Here is a 17,698-nt window from a genome sequence, read left to right on the forward strand (position 1 = left end):
CCTTTTTCCCCCCCTAATACTTCTATTCCTAAATAGGCAGGTTGGGTTTTGGTTTGCCAAGTATATGTTTTGATGTCTAGCATTTTCACCTGAAATTATTTTGTTAGTTACAAAAATACATCTATTTGTAGACTCCTAATTCACCCTTTAAATACTGTAAAAACATTATCAAGAGTGTGTGATCTTTCCTTCTCTCCCTCCCTCCAAATTAGAGTTTAAGAATTGAACTTTATTAGGCTAAAATTCACTGTCATGCTCATTCTTTCTGCTCTTCCAAATGCATCTTCTTGGTAGCTGAAGACTGAAGGGAGATGTGTGATGTTATCTCATTTTACGGCAGGGGAAGCTAGGAAGTCTAAGAGAAGCCTAGCAGTAGGAGAGGAAGGAGGACTTTCAAATCTTGGATAGCTGCTCCGTATGCTGAGCCACAATGTTTTTTTTAAAATAAATTTAGATGTGCTAAATAAACCCACTATCTACCAGAGTAACATTAGGCCAAAGGTAGTGTTTTAACAAAAAAAAAAAAAAAAAAAAAAAAAAAAAAAAAAAAAAAGACAAAGAACTACGCTCCTCAGGAGAACAACAAGGTGGACACAGTAACAGGAAGAAAGGAATAAAATCTGACGTAGTATTTTAATACATTAAAAGCCAGCAGGAGGGAAACTTTCACATTTTTAGTCTCTTCCTGTGTCTCATTTTGAAAAACATAATGAGGTTCAAGCTGCACAGCTGGTTAGTAACACACTTAAAAAAAAAGAAGAAATCAAGAGAATTAAAACCATCATACCTCAACTACATAGCCCAGATCTCGGACATAATCTCGTTCTGTCTCCACTAATTCCTGTAAGACATAGCTACAGTGGAAGGAAAAAGATGAACACGTATTAAAAAATGAAAGAGATTTTTCAAGAGGATTAATGGCATACAACTTTTTAGACATTTGCAGTCACATATGTTTGATAGGCAGAACTGAAATGGAAGAATTAATGTACATTGGTTCTTAGCAAGATACTGCTTTGACTTTGAAATTGGACAAGGCTCGCTTCTGTTTATCTAAAGTCAGATGTTTTCTTAAACGTGACATTAAAATTAAACATTTAACTATTGTTTAAAATAAAATGCTATTATGTCTCTGGTCTGGAGACTCTTAGACATATGGATGGTTATTTCTACACACAAGTTTAAAAAATTTGAAACCAGGCATGTTTTTATTCTACCATGGTAACGGTTTACTACTACATAGAGAAATTAACCATGGGTTGGAATAGAATGAGGGGAATGACCATTTTTTGAAGCCTAATAAACCTTTGGACATTTAAAGATCAGCATCTTCCCAAATAAATGAGAGTGACATGTAGCAGAAGTCAAACACAGATGTGACTAGAATTAAAAATCACAGATTGAATGTCACAGAGAAATGTGACCACAAGCTTGACATCTAAGACAAGTCCTCCCACGTTCACACTAACAGCTTCTGCTGCCAGTTCAAAATGAGCATTGTTTAAAAAAAAAAGAAAAATTGTAAAAAATTGGTCTTACTGTCGTCTTTTCAAGGAGCTGGACTTCCTTTCCTCCATCTCATCTATGGGTGACGAGGAGGATAGAAGGGAGTTATCTGAAGGGTTGAAGGATGGACTGCTGCTGTCACCTTGATCTACCAACAAGGAACTTGGACGGTCCTCCAGAGCCTGAGAAGGTATTCAAGACAGTCAGCAACAATGATTTATTTCTCCTTTACTCACAAGACATATTACAAGCAGCTGTATAGAGCAATCTATGGGAAATAATTACTTTAATGTATCTTGGCAAAGCAGGTCACAAGCCTCCAGGAAACCAGCCAACAACATGGCTTTCCATGATAACTGAGCCTTTGAAGCACATTTGAGAAGCACGTTTGAGATGACAGTCTTTCTTTCACAGGAAAATAAAGGAGCTGAATTGGTTTGAGCAGCAATGGCTGAAAGTCAGACTATCCTGCTCAGGATGTAAGTACTTCCATGGTGGGAGCAACACAAATGTGTCCTCATGGCCAGAGATTAAACTAAATCTGTCATATTTGACTTCTGGCATATACAAATTACTTCCAACAATAAATAGGACATCTTTAAAGGAGATTCTTATGATGTTACATTTTTAATACAATAGAAGCAGCACCCTTTGTCAGACATTTTGGTTATCTTAATAACTAGCCAAAATAGTGTCTCAGTGAAGAAAATAATGACTTCTACACTGTCAGTGGTGCTTTTGAGCTTGTTCAGATCCTAGAAAAGAGTCCTTGTATCCTCTGCCAGATACACTATCTCCCTTGCATGGATTCCACAGGCTTCTGTTTGTATGAAACATGAAAAAGCAATGGGAGAAATAATACTAACATCTTCTATGAAGTATTCATTTGATTTCTTTAATTCAAGCCCATAATCTTGGATCAAGCTACAGCTATGTATCACATTTTCCTTGCATGTGATACAGCCCTAATGCAAGACACATTTACTTCACCGGGGTGGGGTTCAGCTATAATTTTTTTTCTTTCCCCACAAAAGTAAAAACCAATAATGATATGACTTGCTCAAAACCCAGCGGAAGCTGACCCTTGGCTAAAACTGTGAAATGAGAACATCTCCCCAAAGGACTATATGCACGGATCATTAAGTTATATCCACTGCTAGGCAGCCTGAAAGACACATGGACTACCAAACTTTCCATTTACAAAACACTGTGCTGTATTTTCCCATAGATTACTTCTTATTCACCCTTCTGGTGTAAGAGAAGTAAAAAGCAAAGTGAATACCCAAGAGAGTACAGTAATTATTTTACGCAATAATGTAATTCTCTCTGAATGATAAAACAGAAAATAAATTTTTTAATTCTGAAACTCAAAGCTTCTTAAATTTAGAATGAACCTCGAAAATATCAACCTCTGATAACATGGGGCTGCCATGCTGCAATTCTTTTTAGTTTTCACAAAGGCACTTCATGTTGAGCCCAACAGGGGCTATGCTGCAAAAGCTGGATTTAAAGGTTTTGAGGAAATCCAGAATTGCTGAGGGACCTCTTGAGACCATATAGTCCAATCTCAAACAGGGTCAGCTAGAAAAGTTTTTCTCAGATTGGGTCAAGCTGGATTTTGATTATAAAGGGCCTTCCTGGAATTATGCATATAATGAGAATCTTCAGAAACAAGAAAACTTTAAAACATGTCAACTAGAATCTTCAGAAACGTGGAAACTTTAAAACATAGAAACTTGGAAAAGCTGACACAAATTCCGCCTAATCGATTTGTTAGCAAGGATGGAGGCACCGACATGCAAAATGATCCCTTTACTCTTTTACTTATTTCTTCATTATCATGTTGCCTAAAGAGCAACTAGAAAACATAAATGTTTCTGCTGTTGGGGTTACCTACTTTACTGAGGACCCTCATAAGATTTGCAATAAATTTAGTTTCAGGGATTCTTCTCAGAAAGGTCTACTAGTCTAAGACCCTGGGTCTTTGCATTTATTCTACTAATAGGACATTTTCTTTTTACTAACAGGACATACTTAGTAAATTTTCTACCTATTTTCTTTCTAGTTTCTCTTATTTATTGCTTTTTTGCTCCTCTTTATAGCCATTTACCTATTCAGTAAATGCTTTTACAAAAGAGTGTGTACAAAATGACCCCATACGTCATCCCAGAAAGGGAACCCAGACTTTTGAAAGAAGACAGCAAATTTTAGGAGTCAATGTAAAACATGCAGGTTTTCTTTGAATAGCAAGCTGGGGCTTGAAGACACGACTTCTTTAGACACATGCACCTGCTGGTCAGTCTCACCATTTTACTTTTGACGAGCTCCTCAATTGCACTGACGAGTTCTGCAGCACTGGGCGTCTCGGAGCTGGTTGGCCGCACCAACAATCGAGAAGATGTCTGTGCAAGGACACAAAGGAAGGAGAACCCCAGAGTTAGCCTGGTACTTGCTCAAAGATCAAGAGACTTCCTTCACTTCTGTCAGACAAAGGTACCCGACAGGTACTGTCAGTGTCATACAACACTAAGATCATCCCTTCCAACTTGAGCAACTGGAGTTGGAAGTTTCAAGAAAACCCCACAGAAGTTAAATGCTGGGATAAAAATTCCTGTTCCTACATGCAATAGAAGTCAAGGAAATATAATTGCTGATAATTGCTGACAAATAGTTATGAAAATTTCCTGAGCTGACCCAATGGACAACAGTTTGTTAACCTATTTTATTGCTGCTTAAACAAAGCAACAACTGCAGAGCAGTAAGAGAAATCAAGAAGACTTGAAATAAAGGAGGAAGCATTATTATGTTAAGAAAAAATACACCAGTAACTCAGGGGCATTTACTTTTCTAAAGGAGCTGGGGTATATTGCCCAGATTCAGATGGGAAATTGAGCTCACCATTCCTTGTGCCATCCATTTTTTCCAATGGTATGTGTAGAGCACAGAAGATCTCTGGCCTCATAAGCTATAAAATGCCAGTTTATAGATACAACTGAAGGTAAAAGGTGTTCACAGTAAAGGATTCTGGGAGAAGGCCATTAAATTCAGCCACAGTAATTTGCAAACAGAGTTGTTTGCATATTACATTTATCAGTTAGTAACTGGAAAGTGGAAATAGGGTGTAATATGAACCGTACTTCATATTACAAAATGCACAGTGAACATCTTGCAGCACAGGGCAAGCTGTCCTGCAAACATTTCCAACAAACCGGACAAAGAAACGGCATGAATAATGACTCAACACAAGAGGTTCTGCTCAAATCAAGCACGGGTGTAACAAGACTCCCCATAAGTAAATAAAGACAAAAAAAAAAAAAAAAAAGAAGAAAGAATACACAGATTTTAGGTAGTTTGCCTTGTATTTGCCTTATTTGGAAAGGAAAAACAGGGGTTGGGAAAGCAAAGGAAATACAGATAACTTTAAACAGAAAGATATGGGAACTGAGCCAAAGCAGAGACAGAACACAAGTCAACATAATGCTGCATCAGAGTTTACAAAAAGAGAAAACAAAAAGCGAAAATAATTAGTTTCATATTAACACAACTGATCTTGAAACTTTTAACACTGCTTATCCAAAAATTAAATGCAAATGACTTGTAAACTGCCACCAAATGCAAATCCATGAGTGCGCAATGATTCTGCTGAATGGAAGAATGCATATAGTGTGCAGATGAGCTCTTAGGGGAGAAATGATTGTGTTATTTAGTGCTCTTAGACAAATCAGCATGGCCTAGCACATGATGTTTGCATGCACACCAAAAACTGAGCAATCCCACAGCTGGCCTGTCTTTTAGGCAATTTACATGCTCCTGACATCCGACTGCTGACCAGGTTTTCCAAAGCTGCGCCTGTATGTGGGTTTTCACTTTGGATGCGGAGCTCAGCTTAGTCTTACAAAACACTGTCAGTATCAGAATCAGGTTCTGGTGATGGTCTCTTTTATTTCTCTGCTGGAGTATATGGAATGTGAGGCAAAACTTCAGAACTGTGATTTCCAGGACCTGTGGTCATAGCACATATTATCTGAAAAAGAAGGAGCTGCACAGTTAAAACTCCTTGCTGACTTTCCTGATGACGTACTCTGGGAGCAGAATACAACCCTTGCCCAGAAAAGAAGGGAAAACTGGAGTGAGCAACTGAGCTCAGGCAGGTATGAGATGCTGCTAAGGGCCCACAGGAGGCTGGGAAGAGATGAAGAAACCCAGCAAACAGGGAGTTTCCAGCAGGAGCTCTGGAGAGAAAGAAATGCTTGCAGGGAGGCACAGCTGAACGCCAAGTCTCTGAGGTCACAGAAAGGAGGAGACATTCCTTGGGATCTGGAGTAGCTGAGCAACCCAAGAAACCACCCAGCATGGCAGGAATGTGAAGAAGGACTCCATCCAGAAGGCAGACAACTGGGAACTTGTTTGCAAGCCTTTTATTAAATCAGTAACTCTATCAATAGAGCCAACTACCTTCTCCTGGGTAAAACCTTGCTCTGACTTCCCACTTCTGTGCTCCAACAAAGCATTTACTTTAGGTGCTAGAAGTTGGTGGTATGTGATCTTGAGGGAGGCACACACAACCTCCCAGGATGCCCCATGAGGGGACCTTTTGCCTCCCACCATGAAGGACAAATATTGCATAATTACAAGACATCACAGAAGAATCACTATTTGCATGCTTTGAAAAATTATGGTATAATATTAACTTCACCAAATTTTAACTTCTCTGAAGTCTTCTCTGCATGTAGTTTCAGCTACTTTAAAAACTGTCCCAACATGTTTTTACTGAAGTGGGTGCATGTTAATCTTTTAAGAAGTTATGCTGGTTTTGGCTGGGGTAGAGTTAATTTTCTTCAGTGGCTGGTATGGGGCAGCATTTTGGATTTGTGCTAAAAAAAGTGTTGATAATACAGAGATGTTTTTGTTATTGCTGAGCAGGGCTTACACAGAGCCAAGGCCTTTTCTGCTTTTTGTACTGCCATGCTGGTGAGGAAGTTGGGGGTGCTTGGGAGGTTGGGAGGAGATACAGCCAGGACAGGTGACCTCAACTGACCAGAGAGATATTCAAGACCATGTGACCTCATGCTCAGTGTATAAAGTGGAGGGAAGGAGGAGGAAGGGGAGGACATTTGGAGTGATGGTGTTTCTTTTCCCAAGTCACCATTACACCTGATGGAGCCCTACTCTCCCGGAGATGGCTGAACACCTGCCTGCCAATGGGAAGCAGTGAATCAATTCCTTGTTTTGCTTTGCATGTGTGCATGGCTTTTGCTTAATCTCAATCCATGAGTTTTCTATCTTTTACTTGACCTATTCTCTCCCTGATCCCACTGGTGGGGGAGTAAGCAAGCAGCTGTGTGGTATTTGGTGGCTGGCTGAGGTTAAACCACAATGGAAGTGAAAATAAAATTTACTGGAGATGGAAAGCTACTCAAAGCTGCTCTTACTCCGCTGTGGTAAGGGTCTGACTTTGCACCAGAAATACGTAAGTAAGCAGACGCTAGTTTACAAGCATATCCCTTCACAAATATGTGTGTATATATATATATATATATATATATATATATATATATATATATAGTGTTCTTGCTATGTAAGGAGGTCTGTAATGAAGTTAATTTTTCTCTGGAGCACTTTTTATAATATTTGTATTTCAATTGTTTTCTGTCACTGAAGGAACATGCAAATATGGCAGCTCATCAGCAGGAGCTTAAACATATTTTCACCAACATTATTTTCATCTTATTTCTAAATCTAAAACTGAGATTGTTCTAGCAAGAAAACATTCTCTCAGGTCTGAAAGCTGGGCTATTTTTGCTTATTTTGTTTCAGGAATATTTCCCAGTATAATAACTCTTCAACTTGTATGTTACACTTTGTCAATTCAGAAAACATGTAGGAATTGAATACACATAGAGCATAAGAACCAGCCATTTTGATCCTACTAACAACAGCTTCAGGGATGAGTGAGATTCTCACTGAAAGGCAGTGTTTTAAAAAGGAAAAAAAAAAAGAAAACAAAAATAAGATCCACTAAAGTTATGAATAACATCTGCACCACTGAGAACAGAGAACAAGCAGTCACAAAATTCACTAACAATATTCAGTGCTGTAGATTAAAAAGGTTAAAAATTTTAAGGAGCAAAATGGCAAGAAAACAATAATGTGATTATCTGCTGCACAAGTCCAGATTATTTCCATTCTAAACACCTCCATTTCCAGACTTGATACGTGTCCCCTAAATGTCTGATCCGGGTTCAAAATTGAAATAAACCCTCGCAATGTATGAACATCATAACATTAAAGAAAAACAGATCATATGCAAGTGAGATTTTCTTCATGCAGTTACTACCTACATCCAAAGTTTCATTACCAGCGCAAAATTTTTACCCTCAATTTTAATGTGCCTTTGTTTGTAAAAAACCGATGAATTATGCGCTGGTTTTGGCTCGGGTAGAGTTAAATTTCTTCCCAGTAGCTGGTATGGAGCCATGTTTAGGATTTGTGCTGGAAACAGTGTTGATAACTCAGAGGTGTTTTAGCTATTGAGGAGCAGAGCTCACACAGCACTAAGGCCTTTTTGTTTCTCACCCCACCCCACCAGCAATGAGAATGCGGGGGCACAAAGAGTTGGGAGGGAACACAGTCAGGACAGCTGACCTCAACTGACCAAAGGGATATTCCAGACCATATGGCAACATCCTCAGCATATAAAGCTGGGGGAAGAAAAAGGAAGGGGGGGACGTTTTGTATGATGGCGTTTATCTTCCCAAGTCACTGCTACACATGATGGAACCCTGCTCTCCTGGGGATGGCTGAACACCTGCCAGTCTATGGGAAGTGGTGAATGAACTCCTTGTTTTGCCTTGCTTGTGTGCACAGCTTTTACTTTACCTATTAAACTGTCTTTATTTCAACCCAAGAGTTTTTTTCACTCTTCCCCTTCTGATTCTCACGGGGACAGTAGAACAGTGACTGTGTGGGGCTTAATTGCTGGCTGGGGTTAAACCATGAGAATTATTATCCTTATTTGGTAATTCTTTTCTCTTAGGCATCCCCCCTTCCTCTCCCCCCTAAACCCAACAAAAACCAAGTATAACAAAAGGTATGATTATAAAACAATTAGACTCTAATCACTAAATATGTCATCAGCCAAAGTGATGTAAATCATCCTGTGAGCACACAAAGTAGCCTGTTTTCACATTTAAAGTGCTCACTCGTGCTTTGAGAATAGAAAAGCATTTAATTAATGCTCTTTTCACAGAACACCCTTTTAATGTTGTCTAAAGTGAAATAGCGATAACTTCCATCTACCATAAAGTTGTATTATGTACATTTTGGAGACCTTCGGAAGCAGAAGAAAAATTTGTGCAAACAGAGGTTATCTCACCATGTGAAGCTTCCCCCACATCCTGCTCCTACCTTGTCATCCTGCGAGTCGGGCTGGAGAAGACTGTGTTGCTGAATTGCCATGGGAGGAGGAAGCGGCACAGCATCTGCTCCCTCCTCGCCTTCCTCCTCTCCACAGCTCTGCATGCCGGAAGAGGACGACTTGGAGAGAGTGCCACTGCTCAGCCCCTCGTTCCGACCTCTCTGCAAATAACATCAAGATGTTCAAGCTCTGTTGTTATCTCAACAGCATGAAGCTTGTTATCACATGCTTGTTTTAACTCTGTAGTTTCAGCCCTCTCCCAACCAGTCCAGATGCTACAAACTCTCCTTAACAGAGGGGGAAAGTGCAGATGCCAAAGTCAGTTGTCAATGTTTGGTAAATGAAAAAGAATTTAAATAGTAAGAAAAAGACATTCAGTTGAAATTTACTACAAGGAAAGTGTTATCAAAGCCATGCTTGTTTTCCAAGTTCAGTTCTGGAAAGAGAAATCTATCTCTCTGAAATGTGTATCTTGCTATGTATCACAGCAAGTCTCCTAGAGGACATAAAAACTCACTATTACAACATGAAGTATTTTTACAATTTATCTACCTTTACAGGCGGAGAGCATAGATGGTTATTGTTTTTTCCTGACTTCAAGGCACTGGCCTTAGATTTTCCCTTCACTCACATAACTGCAGAATAACATACTTCCAAAACAATGCTACAGCTGCAGCACAGAGGGTCTCTTTCTACAGCCTGACATTCAAGGTCAGAGGCCAGTATTCATTGCTAAACAACATCTCTCAATTCATCATGCTGCCAAATCTTTAGTCCGTCCTTTCCCAACACTTACTGTGGAACTTCACTAGTGTTCCAAGCTTGTAGAAAAATACATTGGGAGGAAGGAGAAAAAAAAAAAAGCAGCAATTAATAAAAAAATTGGGCAACTAAGACTGCTTTTCTGTATGGTAAGTACCAAAACCAATAGCCAGAGTCAATCTAATAAAAGGGAATAGCATGCACCCAGCTGTGCCCTTGGAAGCAGTAACATGACATTCGTTCCAGCCTGAACCATAGGTTTGTAACAGAGAATTTGGCTCTTGTCTGCACCTAACTGGAGGCCAGCTTTGTTCATAGAGGAGTTCCAGACTTTGAAGGAGAGGCACATGTTTGTGGGAAGAAGGGAAGTCCTCAGTAGATGTCCTTGGTGGCAAAATTTGGATCAGTTCACAATTTCCTTCTCTGCAATGAAAACTGCCATGCATATTACTTGACTGCTGGTAACTGGCCTGCATTGAAGGGCCAGCAATTTTTCTGTGCTCTGACTCTTATGTAAGGTGCAATTAGAGCTTTAAGCAGCTAAGCAGCTCTCCCTACACTTTCCCTGATCCATCAACAAGAAAAGCAAAGGAAATACAAAATGACCTGATTATTCCCAGACCTTGAAGCACCTTTACTCACAAAGCCATTATCCAAATTAGCATAAGAGAGTCAAGTCAAAGGACAACTTTTTATTCTCCCATTTCTCTTTTTAAATTATAGATGCTTCACAGAGCTTTACTAACACTCTCAAAGCAGAAGGCACAAGCTGTCCCTGGCACAGTACTGACGCAAAGTGCAGCAGTCAAGGATGAGCACAGGGCACATAACACTTTGCTCCACTGCTGGACAGTCAGTTGAGACAATCTTCACCTGACAACATTTAATTCTTTGAAAAACCTACAAACAAGTCTCGGGAAGCTGTCTTAAGCATTTACCTCTTCAACGGTTTCATCTTGTGGTGTTGCTGCACTGTCGTCAGAGTCCTTCTGAGAGCCTGCATCGGCACTTTTACGAACCTCTCTGCTTTTCTTATGCTTGTGGGCCAGTTTTTTGACGTGCCCATCTGCTTTCCCACTGCTAAGGCGCCTCACAGGACTGGTGAGCCATTTCCTCAAGGTGTTGCCAGGGCGCTTGGGACCCGGGGAGCTCTGAGCACCAATCATGTGGGGCTGAAGCGATGTTACGGAAGCTGGAGGACTGGCATCATTGCTGGAGACCGAAAGGGAGTCTGGAAAAAAGAACAAGGGGAGCATTTTAAAGCTGAAGCACCAGCAAGTGAGAAACAAGGCAAATGGACATATGTAATAGTGGACATCGAACTGAATTTATGGAGAAGTCAATGAGATTATTTTGAGGTAACCTGGCCTTTAATGACACCACAGCTATCAGTGTTCATGTTGCACATGGCTGTCCACGCACAAGCACCACTGACGTGCTTAGAACAGTCAAGCTCCATTAAGTTGTGCCTGCCTCAACTATAATTCATACTTCTCACTGCTGATACTTACTTGATAGTGAATTATACTTTCCATATGTCATGTAACTTTATGAAAGGATATGCTTACTGCTTACTTTTAATGCTTACTGCTTTGAGCAAAGACATGAAGGGTAATAATAATTGCCTCAATGAGATAAGCAAATCATTTTTCAAAGACCAAATTTAATTACAAATGCTCCAATTACTTTCATTATTTATATATTTCCCCTGCCCTTGGGATAGAGGGAAGAAGAAACCAGAAGACAGTTAAATGTCTGTCTTTTGCCTAAATTTTCTCAGAGTTTTGGCTTTGTTTGTTTGTTTTTTAAAAAGGCACAAAGCAATGTTTAAAAGTCCACTTGCTGAAATCTCAGGATCAGCAGTAGGTCTCAGCATGACATGCTTGAAGTTCTGTAATGAAACAAAGGATACACTTTTCTCAAGCCATAGTTAAATGTGCATGAGGTCAAAAACACTTTCCCACCAAGATTCCTGTCACTTGACCAGGACTGTATGCTTAAATACCCACTGGTCAGCTATTGTGAGACTAGATTTCTTTTCTTCCCCATGCAGCACAATGCTGTTTCCCCCAGCAATCCTCTTTTCCTAAAAATATACTTTTTTGGGGGGGGGGTGAAGAAGGGGGCTGGAAAGATTCTTGTAACACCACTCCTATAAATATTATCTACCACTAGGGTATTAGCAAGACTATCCTAGGCTGTCAAATATGGGGTTTTTTTCTCCTGTGTGTGCACTTTTGCAGACAGTTTACATAAGGATGACATAAATAATGTTTTGTTGAATGTTTCTACTGCTGGGAGTTAAATGCAGTGCTCGTGTTCCTTCTTGAAGGCTGACACAGATGTTCAGGTCACCTCTTCTGGCAGCTTTTCCCTAAGAGGTGTATTGCCAGTCTGACCAGAGATAGTTTATAGTTTGAATTTTGTGGAATAATATGGTCACATTGATGTAGCAATACACTTCATCATAAACATCCAAATGCTTGGATCCACACACAAGTATGTGAGGCTGTTCCGTTTCCATGGAGCACTAAGTGTAAATGATAGTTTAGAATGGAGATGGGGAAAGAGACATAAAATGTGGATATAAGAAGTTAGGACTTTTTATTTTTCCTTCACTGTTCAATCTGTTTCACAAAGGGAACCCCTTCCCTGGGATCCAAAATGTGATCTATCATGCTGTTTATGAAAATGTTTCTCTGTTCCAATAAAACCCATGGCATGTCACCATTAAGATACATCAACTCTGATGCCAAGAACATTTGTAGCTTAATACGGTATGAACACACACATAATAATTGCTGTTAACCACCACTTTCATCAAGTTCCACAAAGCTGAAGATAAACTTTATAAAGCATACTTTCAGTCTAACAAGCTAGCTGCTAACTCTTTAAACCAAGTCACACCTGCAGAATTATCTTCCAGCAACAGCTGTAGCTGTTGTGCACATAAGTAAGGAGAGTTCACACAACACCATTAACCTGTCTTCAAGGCTTTAAGTAATGGGTACTGGCAAAAAAGCCGATGCAGAGCAACACTAGTTGTCTTTGTCTCTAAATCTTGGGAGAGCAGTGCTAAGAACTGCCACATTATTTTCTTGCTGAAGTGGAAAGCGTAAGAAAGAAATTAATTATCTATAACAATGGTTTTCAACTTGCAATCTGAGTATCCCACAAGGCTCCAGGATTACTGCTTAAGGGTTCTCAGCACATATGCAAGAAAAGCAAGCCTACTAGCCATCAGCATCCACGTCACGACAGATTTTTGACTTTATCAAAAAAATCCCTGATCTGTTTATTAAAAAAATTCCAAAGAAAACTTGCAACCATCTGCAAGCTCTCCACAGGAATCCAAACAATCTCCTATTAAACCTCTGTAAGAATTTAGTTTGACTGCTCTTTCATCAAACTTATCTTTAGTGTATCAAGCATTTTAATTATTATCAGATGCTTTGTTTCAGAAACCACAGCAAACATCAGCTGATGGGTATTTCAATAAATAACCTTCTGCTACTCTGCTAGTGGACTGTAGATGAGAAAATGTGGTGGTGTTCTTGAAAATAAGTTCCTAAAGCACAAACTAAATGCCCTGTTTTCAAGACTCCCAAGCTTGAAGATGTTATTACTACTCAGCCAAGTTTTTCTTTCATTTGTATATATTTTTCCTCCCAATAACAGTTCATACAAGGTTCCTTCCATGCAAATAAAATAGAGAACATTCACTCGTTTACATAAGAAAAAAAAAAAAATTAAGCCTTCGCAGAAGTTCACCATGTCCTGTTTCATATTTTTATATCTGTTGCATTTTTTCCTTTACAATTACTCCTTTCTAACAAAAAGGCAGCATGGTGGTGCAATAACCGATTGAATAAGATTGACTTTTACATAAACATGCCTATTCCTAAGCAAGTAACATGCCTGCAGTTAATAAACCCCTTCTTCTTTTTATAAAGTGTGCTCCACCTCCTCAAATTTTCACACATCCTTTTGACAATCTACACTTAGCAACTACTGAATTTCTTGTAAAACCAAGCAGTACAGGACAGAGGCCCTGAAACTGTGGAAGACAAGTAAGTATTTTTGCCTGACTGTACTTTTGTTGTACCACTCCTAACTGTTAACCCAAGTCAGCCAAGAGCTTGTGGGCAGGAGGAGGGAAAAGAGCACGGAGAAATACGTACACTCTGCTCAAGCGGAGAGGATCTAAGAGACAAAACAATGTAAGCCAGACATGTTCCGCAGCACATACTTCAGCCATATCCTCCCACACAACATTAATTTTCATTTGGCATGCAGCATGTAACTGCTGCTTATCTTCTCTTCTGCATGACTTAGTATGAAATACTTACTGAAGTATTATGAGGGCTTCAGGAAATCACAAAAGTGGACATAATGTAAGTGGTACACCAAAATGATAGCACTGTTCCACTTGGCTCTTTAAAGCTTGAAATCACTCGGAGAGAAGGAAAATCACAAAGGCTGGGGACCTCTGGAGATCAGCTAGACCATGCCTGCTGCAGGGTGTACTGGGCTGCATCCAGGCAGCTTTTAATCTCCCGAGGAGACTCGACAACCTTTCTGGGCAAACTGTTTCAGTGCTCTGCCATCCTCACAGTAAAGCAGCTCTTCCTCATATTCAGATGGGCCTTCCGATGTTTCAGTTTGTACCTGTTGTCCCCTGTCCTGTCACTGGACACCGAAAAGAGCCTGGCCCCATCTTCTTGAAACCCACCCTTAAGATACTTGTATGCATCGATAGCACCTCCTTTTAAAATAAATATACTTCATTGCTATAAAAGCATCAGCCTAAAGATCCAATTTTATTAAATGGGGCATTAAAAATAAAGAGATTTAAAATCACCAGTGTTAACCTGAAAAGAACACCAACCCACTAGGCCTCTTCAGAGATCAGATCTGACTTTTTGCCCCTCCTTAAATTTGCAGAAAACATCTCTAAAACATCATAGCTGAGTTAACACTCATCAGAAATATTGCATGCCAGTGTTTTCCTAGTGAGACCCTTTACCATCTATTTTCCCATCCCATCCCAGCCAACAGGCATCCAGATCTTCCACTTACTTACTCCCATCTGTTTACTCAGGAGCCCAGTAACAATACTAAAGCACAGTCATGTGCAAAACCTAGGTGCCCATGTTAATATATTTATGTAGAGGCATTGCCAGATCGAAGCATTAGGGAATATCAACATCCAATACAGGCACAAAAAGACCTTTCACCTTCATTGTGAGAAGAGCCCCACGGGAGTGTCTCACTTCTCCCTGTCCCATCACTATAGACTACTTCTATCTATATAATTAGGGATACAGACTTGGTTTGACTGATTACCATGCTTGGGACTGTTTACACTAAATCGGCTTTGTTTCCTTTATGACTACATAGAAAATTGTTTTTCTAGGGTTGCTCAAGAATATTTTATCACTAAGACACGCTAAGACAAAAAAAGGAGTGTTCAAAATTAAACCGAGAGCAACACGGAACTTTAAAACCAAAACAGATGGAATAAATTTGGGGTATGCTAACCCCAAATGTATTTCAAGTACAGTAAACTTTCTAGTGAGAATTAGACTCCCTTTTAGAAAAAGATAAATGAAACAGATGGACATCTTGGAGAGAAAAAAAACCCAACACAAGTATAGTGATCATACACAGCAACACCAATCCAACAAGAAAACATTGAATTTAATAAAACCACTACTTGTTTAAGCAGAGAAAGTTTTGCAATTCAATAAAGTACTTTAAAAAACCTAAAGGATGGGCTTTGTTTTATAATTCATAGCCACAAAAAGAAAAGGAGGCATTTAACTGCCATTTCCCTGAAAGCAAAAACCACATATGTTGCTCCGGTGGTGAGGTCAGAGAGTTCACTCAGAGTCCATAAATATATTTTTGAAGCTAAAGGGCAGGCAGCATGGGTTCTGACCCCCTCAAACTGGAAGATAAAGTTACCTCCAACAAACAAGCAAATTTTTGAAACTGGAAGGGAAATGGGAATTCTCATTCTAGTCCCAGCTTTCTTAGCACTAGAAACATGCACATCTGTGATTAATAAACTGTTTTTTTCCCTAAAAAATAAATCAGCCATGTTAAGCTAGTTGATGACTTGAAAGACTCTGCTTCATATTAACTATTTCCATATTGCTGTTTTTCGAGTTTTATTGCAAGGCACTACAGAAACCCTGACTCCTTTATCTAGGGAATCAAACAATCTGCTTGATGCTCTTTGCACCTCTAAACACAAAATGCTCCAAAATCAAAAATAAGAACATTTCACAGTCTCTGGACTGTAAAACAGCGATGGGGCAAAGACTGAAAAGTAGAGCAAAGCAAGCTTAGTAACCCTGATTGGCGTCTCACTCTGCTACTGCAGATCTGCCATCCACCATGGACTTCAGGGAACAAAAACTCAACCACCCAACCAACCAACAAAAGTCCAGGAGAAATTAACCAGCTGATCAATAAGATGTGATGCAGGTACATTATGAGTATTTGGGGAAAAGGGCTGTTTGTTGGTTCAAAACACAGTGAGCACAATCTACAGCAATGCACTTTCAGGTTTAATATGCAAGGTGGAGTTGACAAGCATCTAATGACAAAAGTACATAAAAACCCACATGCATAAACAGTGATCACTTGTTATTAGATGAGATGGAGAAGGCGTGAAAAAAGAGTGCATGGATTATTTTAGTCATGGACATGCACAGTTTCGGCCTGGGAACTGCTTCTGAGGTAAGAGGTTACCAATCCGCCATGTGCAAGACCATTCAGATAATTTTGTATGTGTCAGGAATTTTATTTCTCTCCTGCGGGGTATCCTCTTAAAAATATCCCCGTTTATTTTTTGTAAACCAGTACTGGAATATACATCAAAAGGCATTAGATGTGTTTCAACTTTCAAAAAACCATCATAACAGCAGTCACCATTTAAAGACAATGTAGCTTAAGCATTATCAGGCACTTCCACCATGCCCTTTGGGAAGCACAGATTTCACTTGTGAGGTAGAGTGATATACCTCTCATAAAACTAGTTTCTTAAAAATATATATATAAAGAAAAGAAAAGAATCACAAAGTGCAGAAAGCTAGTACTCAGTACATAAAAAAAAATCCCTCTATCACATTTGTGTCTGGAGTGGAACAAACAGAGCCATCATCTCTGGTCAGCAAACCTTTGTTGTCATTTATTTCAAGTTATGCACTACGCCGAAATATCAGTTCATGATCTTTTCAGTACGTGAATAGACGAAGAGTTCAACTCCCTAGCACATCTTCCCTGATTAATAAATTATCTGTATTAATTTTGACTGATACAGGCACTAGTCCAGAGCACTTAGATTTACATGTATGGAATAATTAAATAAGTCTTCCACGTCATCAAAAGCTGATAATGTTAACATCAGATAGGCTGGAATTCTAAGCTTGAGGCTAGATAGATTTCAGCTTCTCTTAATGTGATACTGAAGTGCCCAACAAACAATTTAAAAAAACCCCTACCCAAGACTGTCATCCTAATGACTTCCAAAGGTCTTTCTAATACTGAGAAAAGTCATTCAACAGACATATTTGCAACTGCACTAGAGAAAGGAATGAAGAAAACCTCTGAGTAAGAGCAAAAAGAATACACTGTTCATTTCAATTAAAAAATTACTGGCATGGACCTGAAAGGTTTAATACACTTACATTATAGTTACGTTATCATTATTTTTTATTTAGTATATTCTCCTGCCTTCCTACCCCATAAATTTAAACCCAAGTTTTTGTAAACCAAGGTTTTACTTTTAAGTTTTTAACTAGTTTCGCATGCATTACAGAGTGTACACAGAGCTGCAAATACAACTGCTATCTGTGAGCTAAACACCATTAAAATTCAGATGGGAAAAAACCCTTCTCTTAGAACTGCTGGACAACTTTGCATCCACACTTGTGTTTTTGTTTTTTGAGGGTTTTTAAGCAGGAAGAAGGCATGATATTCTGCCAGAAAAAAATCTTCCCAGGT

General features: G+C 39.3%; 1 protein-coding gene across 4 annotated transcripts in view; it reads right to left on the minus strand.

Annotated features, from left to right (window-relative positions):
• TRIO (trio Rho guanine nucleotide exchange factor) overlaps positions 1 to 17,698 on the minus strand; it is a 251,433-nt gene that overhangs the window by 24,535 nt on the left and 209,200 nt on the right. For 3 of the 4 annotated variants that reach the window (XM_032117844.1, XM_032117852.1, XM_032117845.1), the window contains exons 35-39: positions 10,624 to 10,916; positions 8,914 to 9,084; positions 3,813 to 3,908; positions 1,540 to 1,688; positions 788 to 854 (exon numbers count right to left, since the gene is read on the minus strand). In XM_032117844.1, the coding sequence (XP_031973735.1) occupies positions 788 to 854; positions 1,540 to 1,688; positions 3,813 to 3,908; positions 8,914 to 9,084; positions 10,624 to 10,916 (776 nt within the window). Of the gene's footprint in view, positions 1 to 787; positions 855 to 1,539; positions 1,689 to 3,812; positions 3,909 to 4,441; positions 4,987 to 8,913; positions 9,085 to 10,623; positions 10,917 to 17,698 lie in introns of those variants that run through there. The other variant, XM_032117861.1, reaches the window with a different exon arrangement.

This window comes from Corvus moneduloides, chromosome 1 (assembly GCF_009650955.1).
Source record: "Corvus moneduloides isolate bCorMon1 chromosome 1, bCorMon1.pri, whole genome shotgun sequence".
NCBI lineage: Eukaryota > Metazoa > Chordata > Aves > Passeriformes > Corvidae > Corvus > Corvus moneduloides.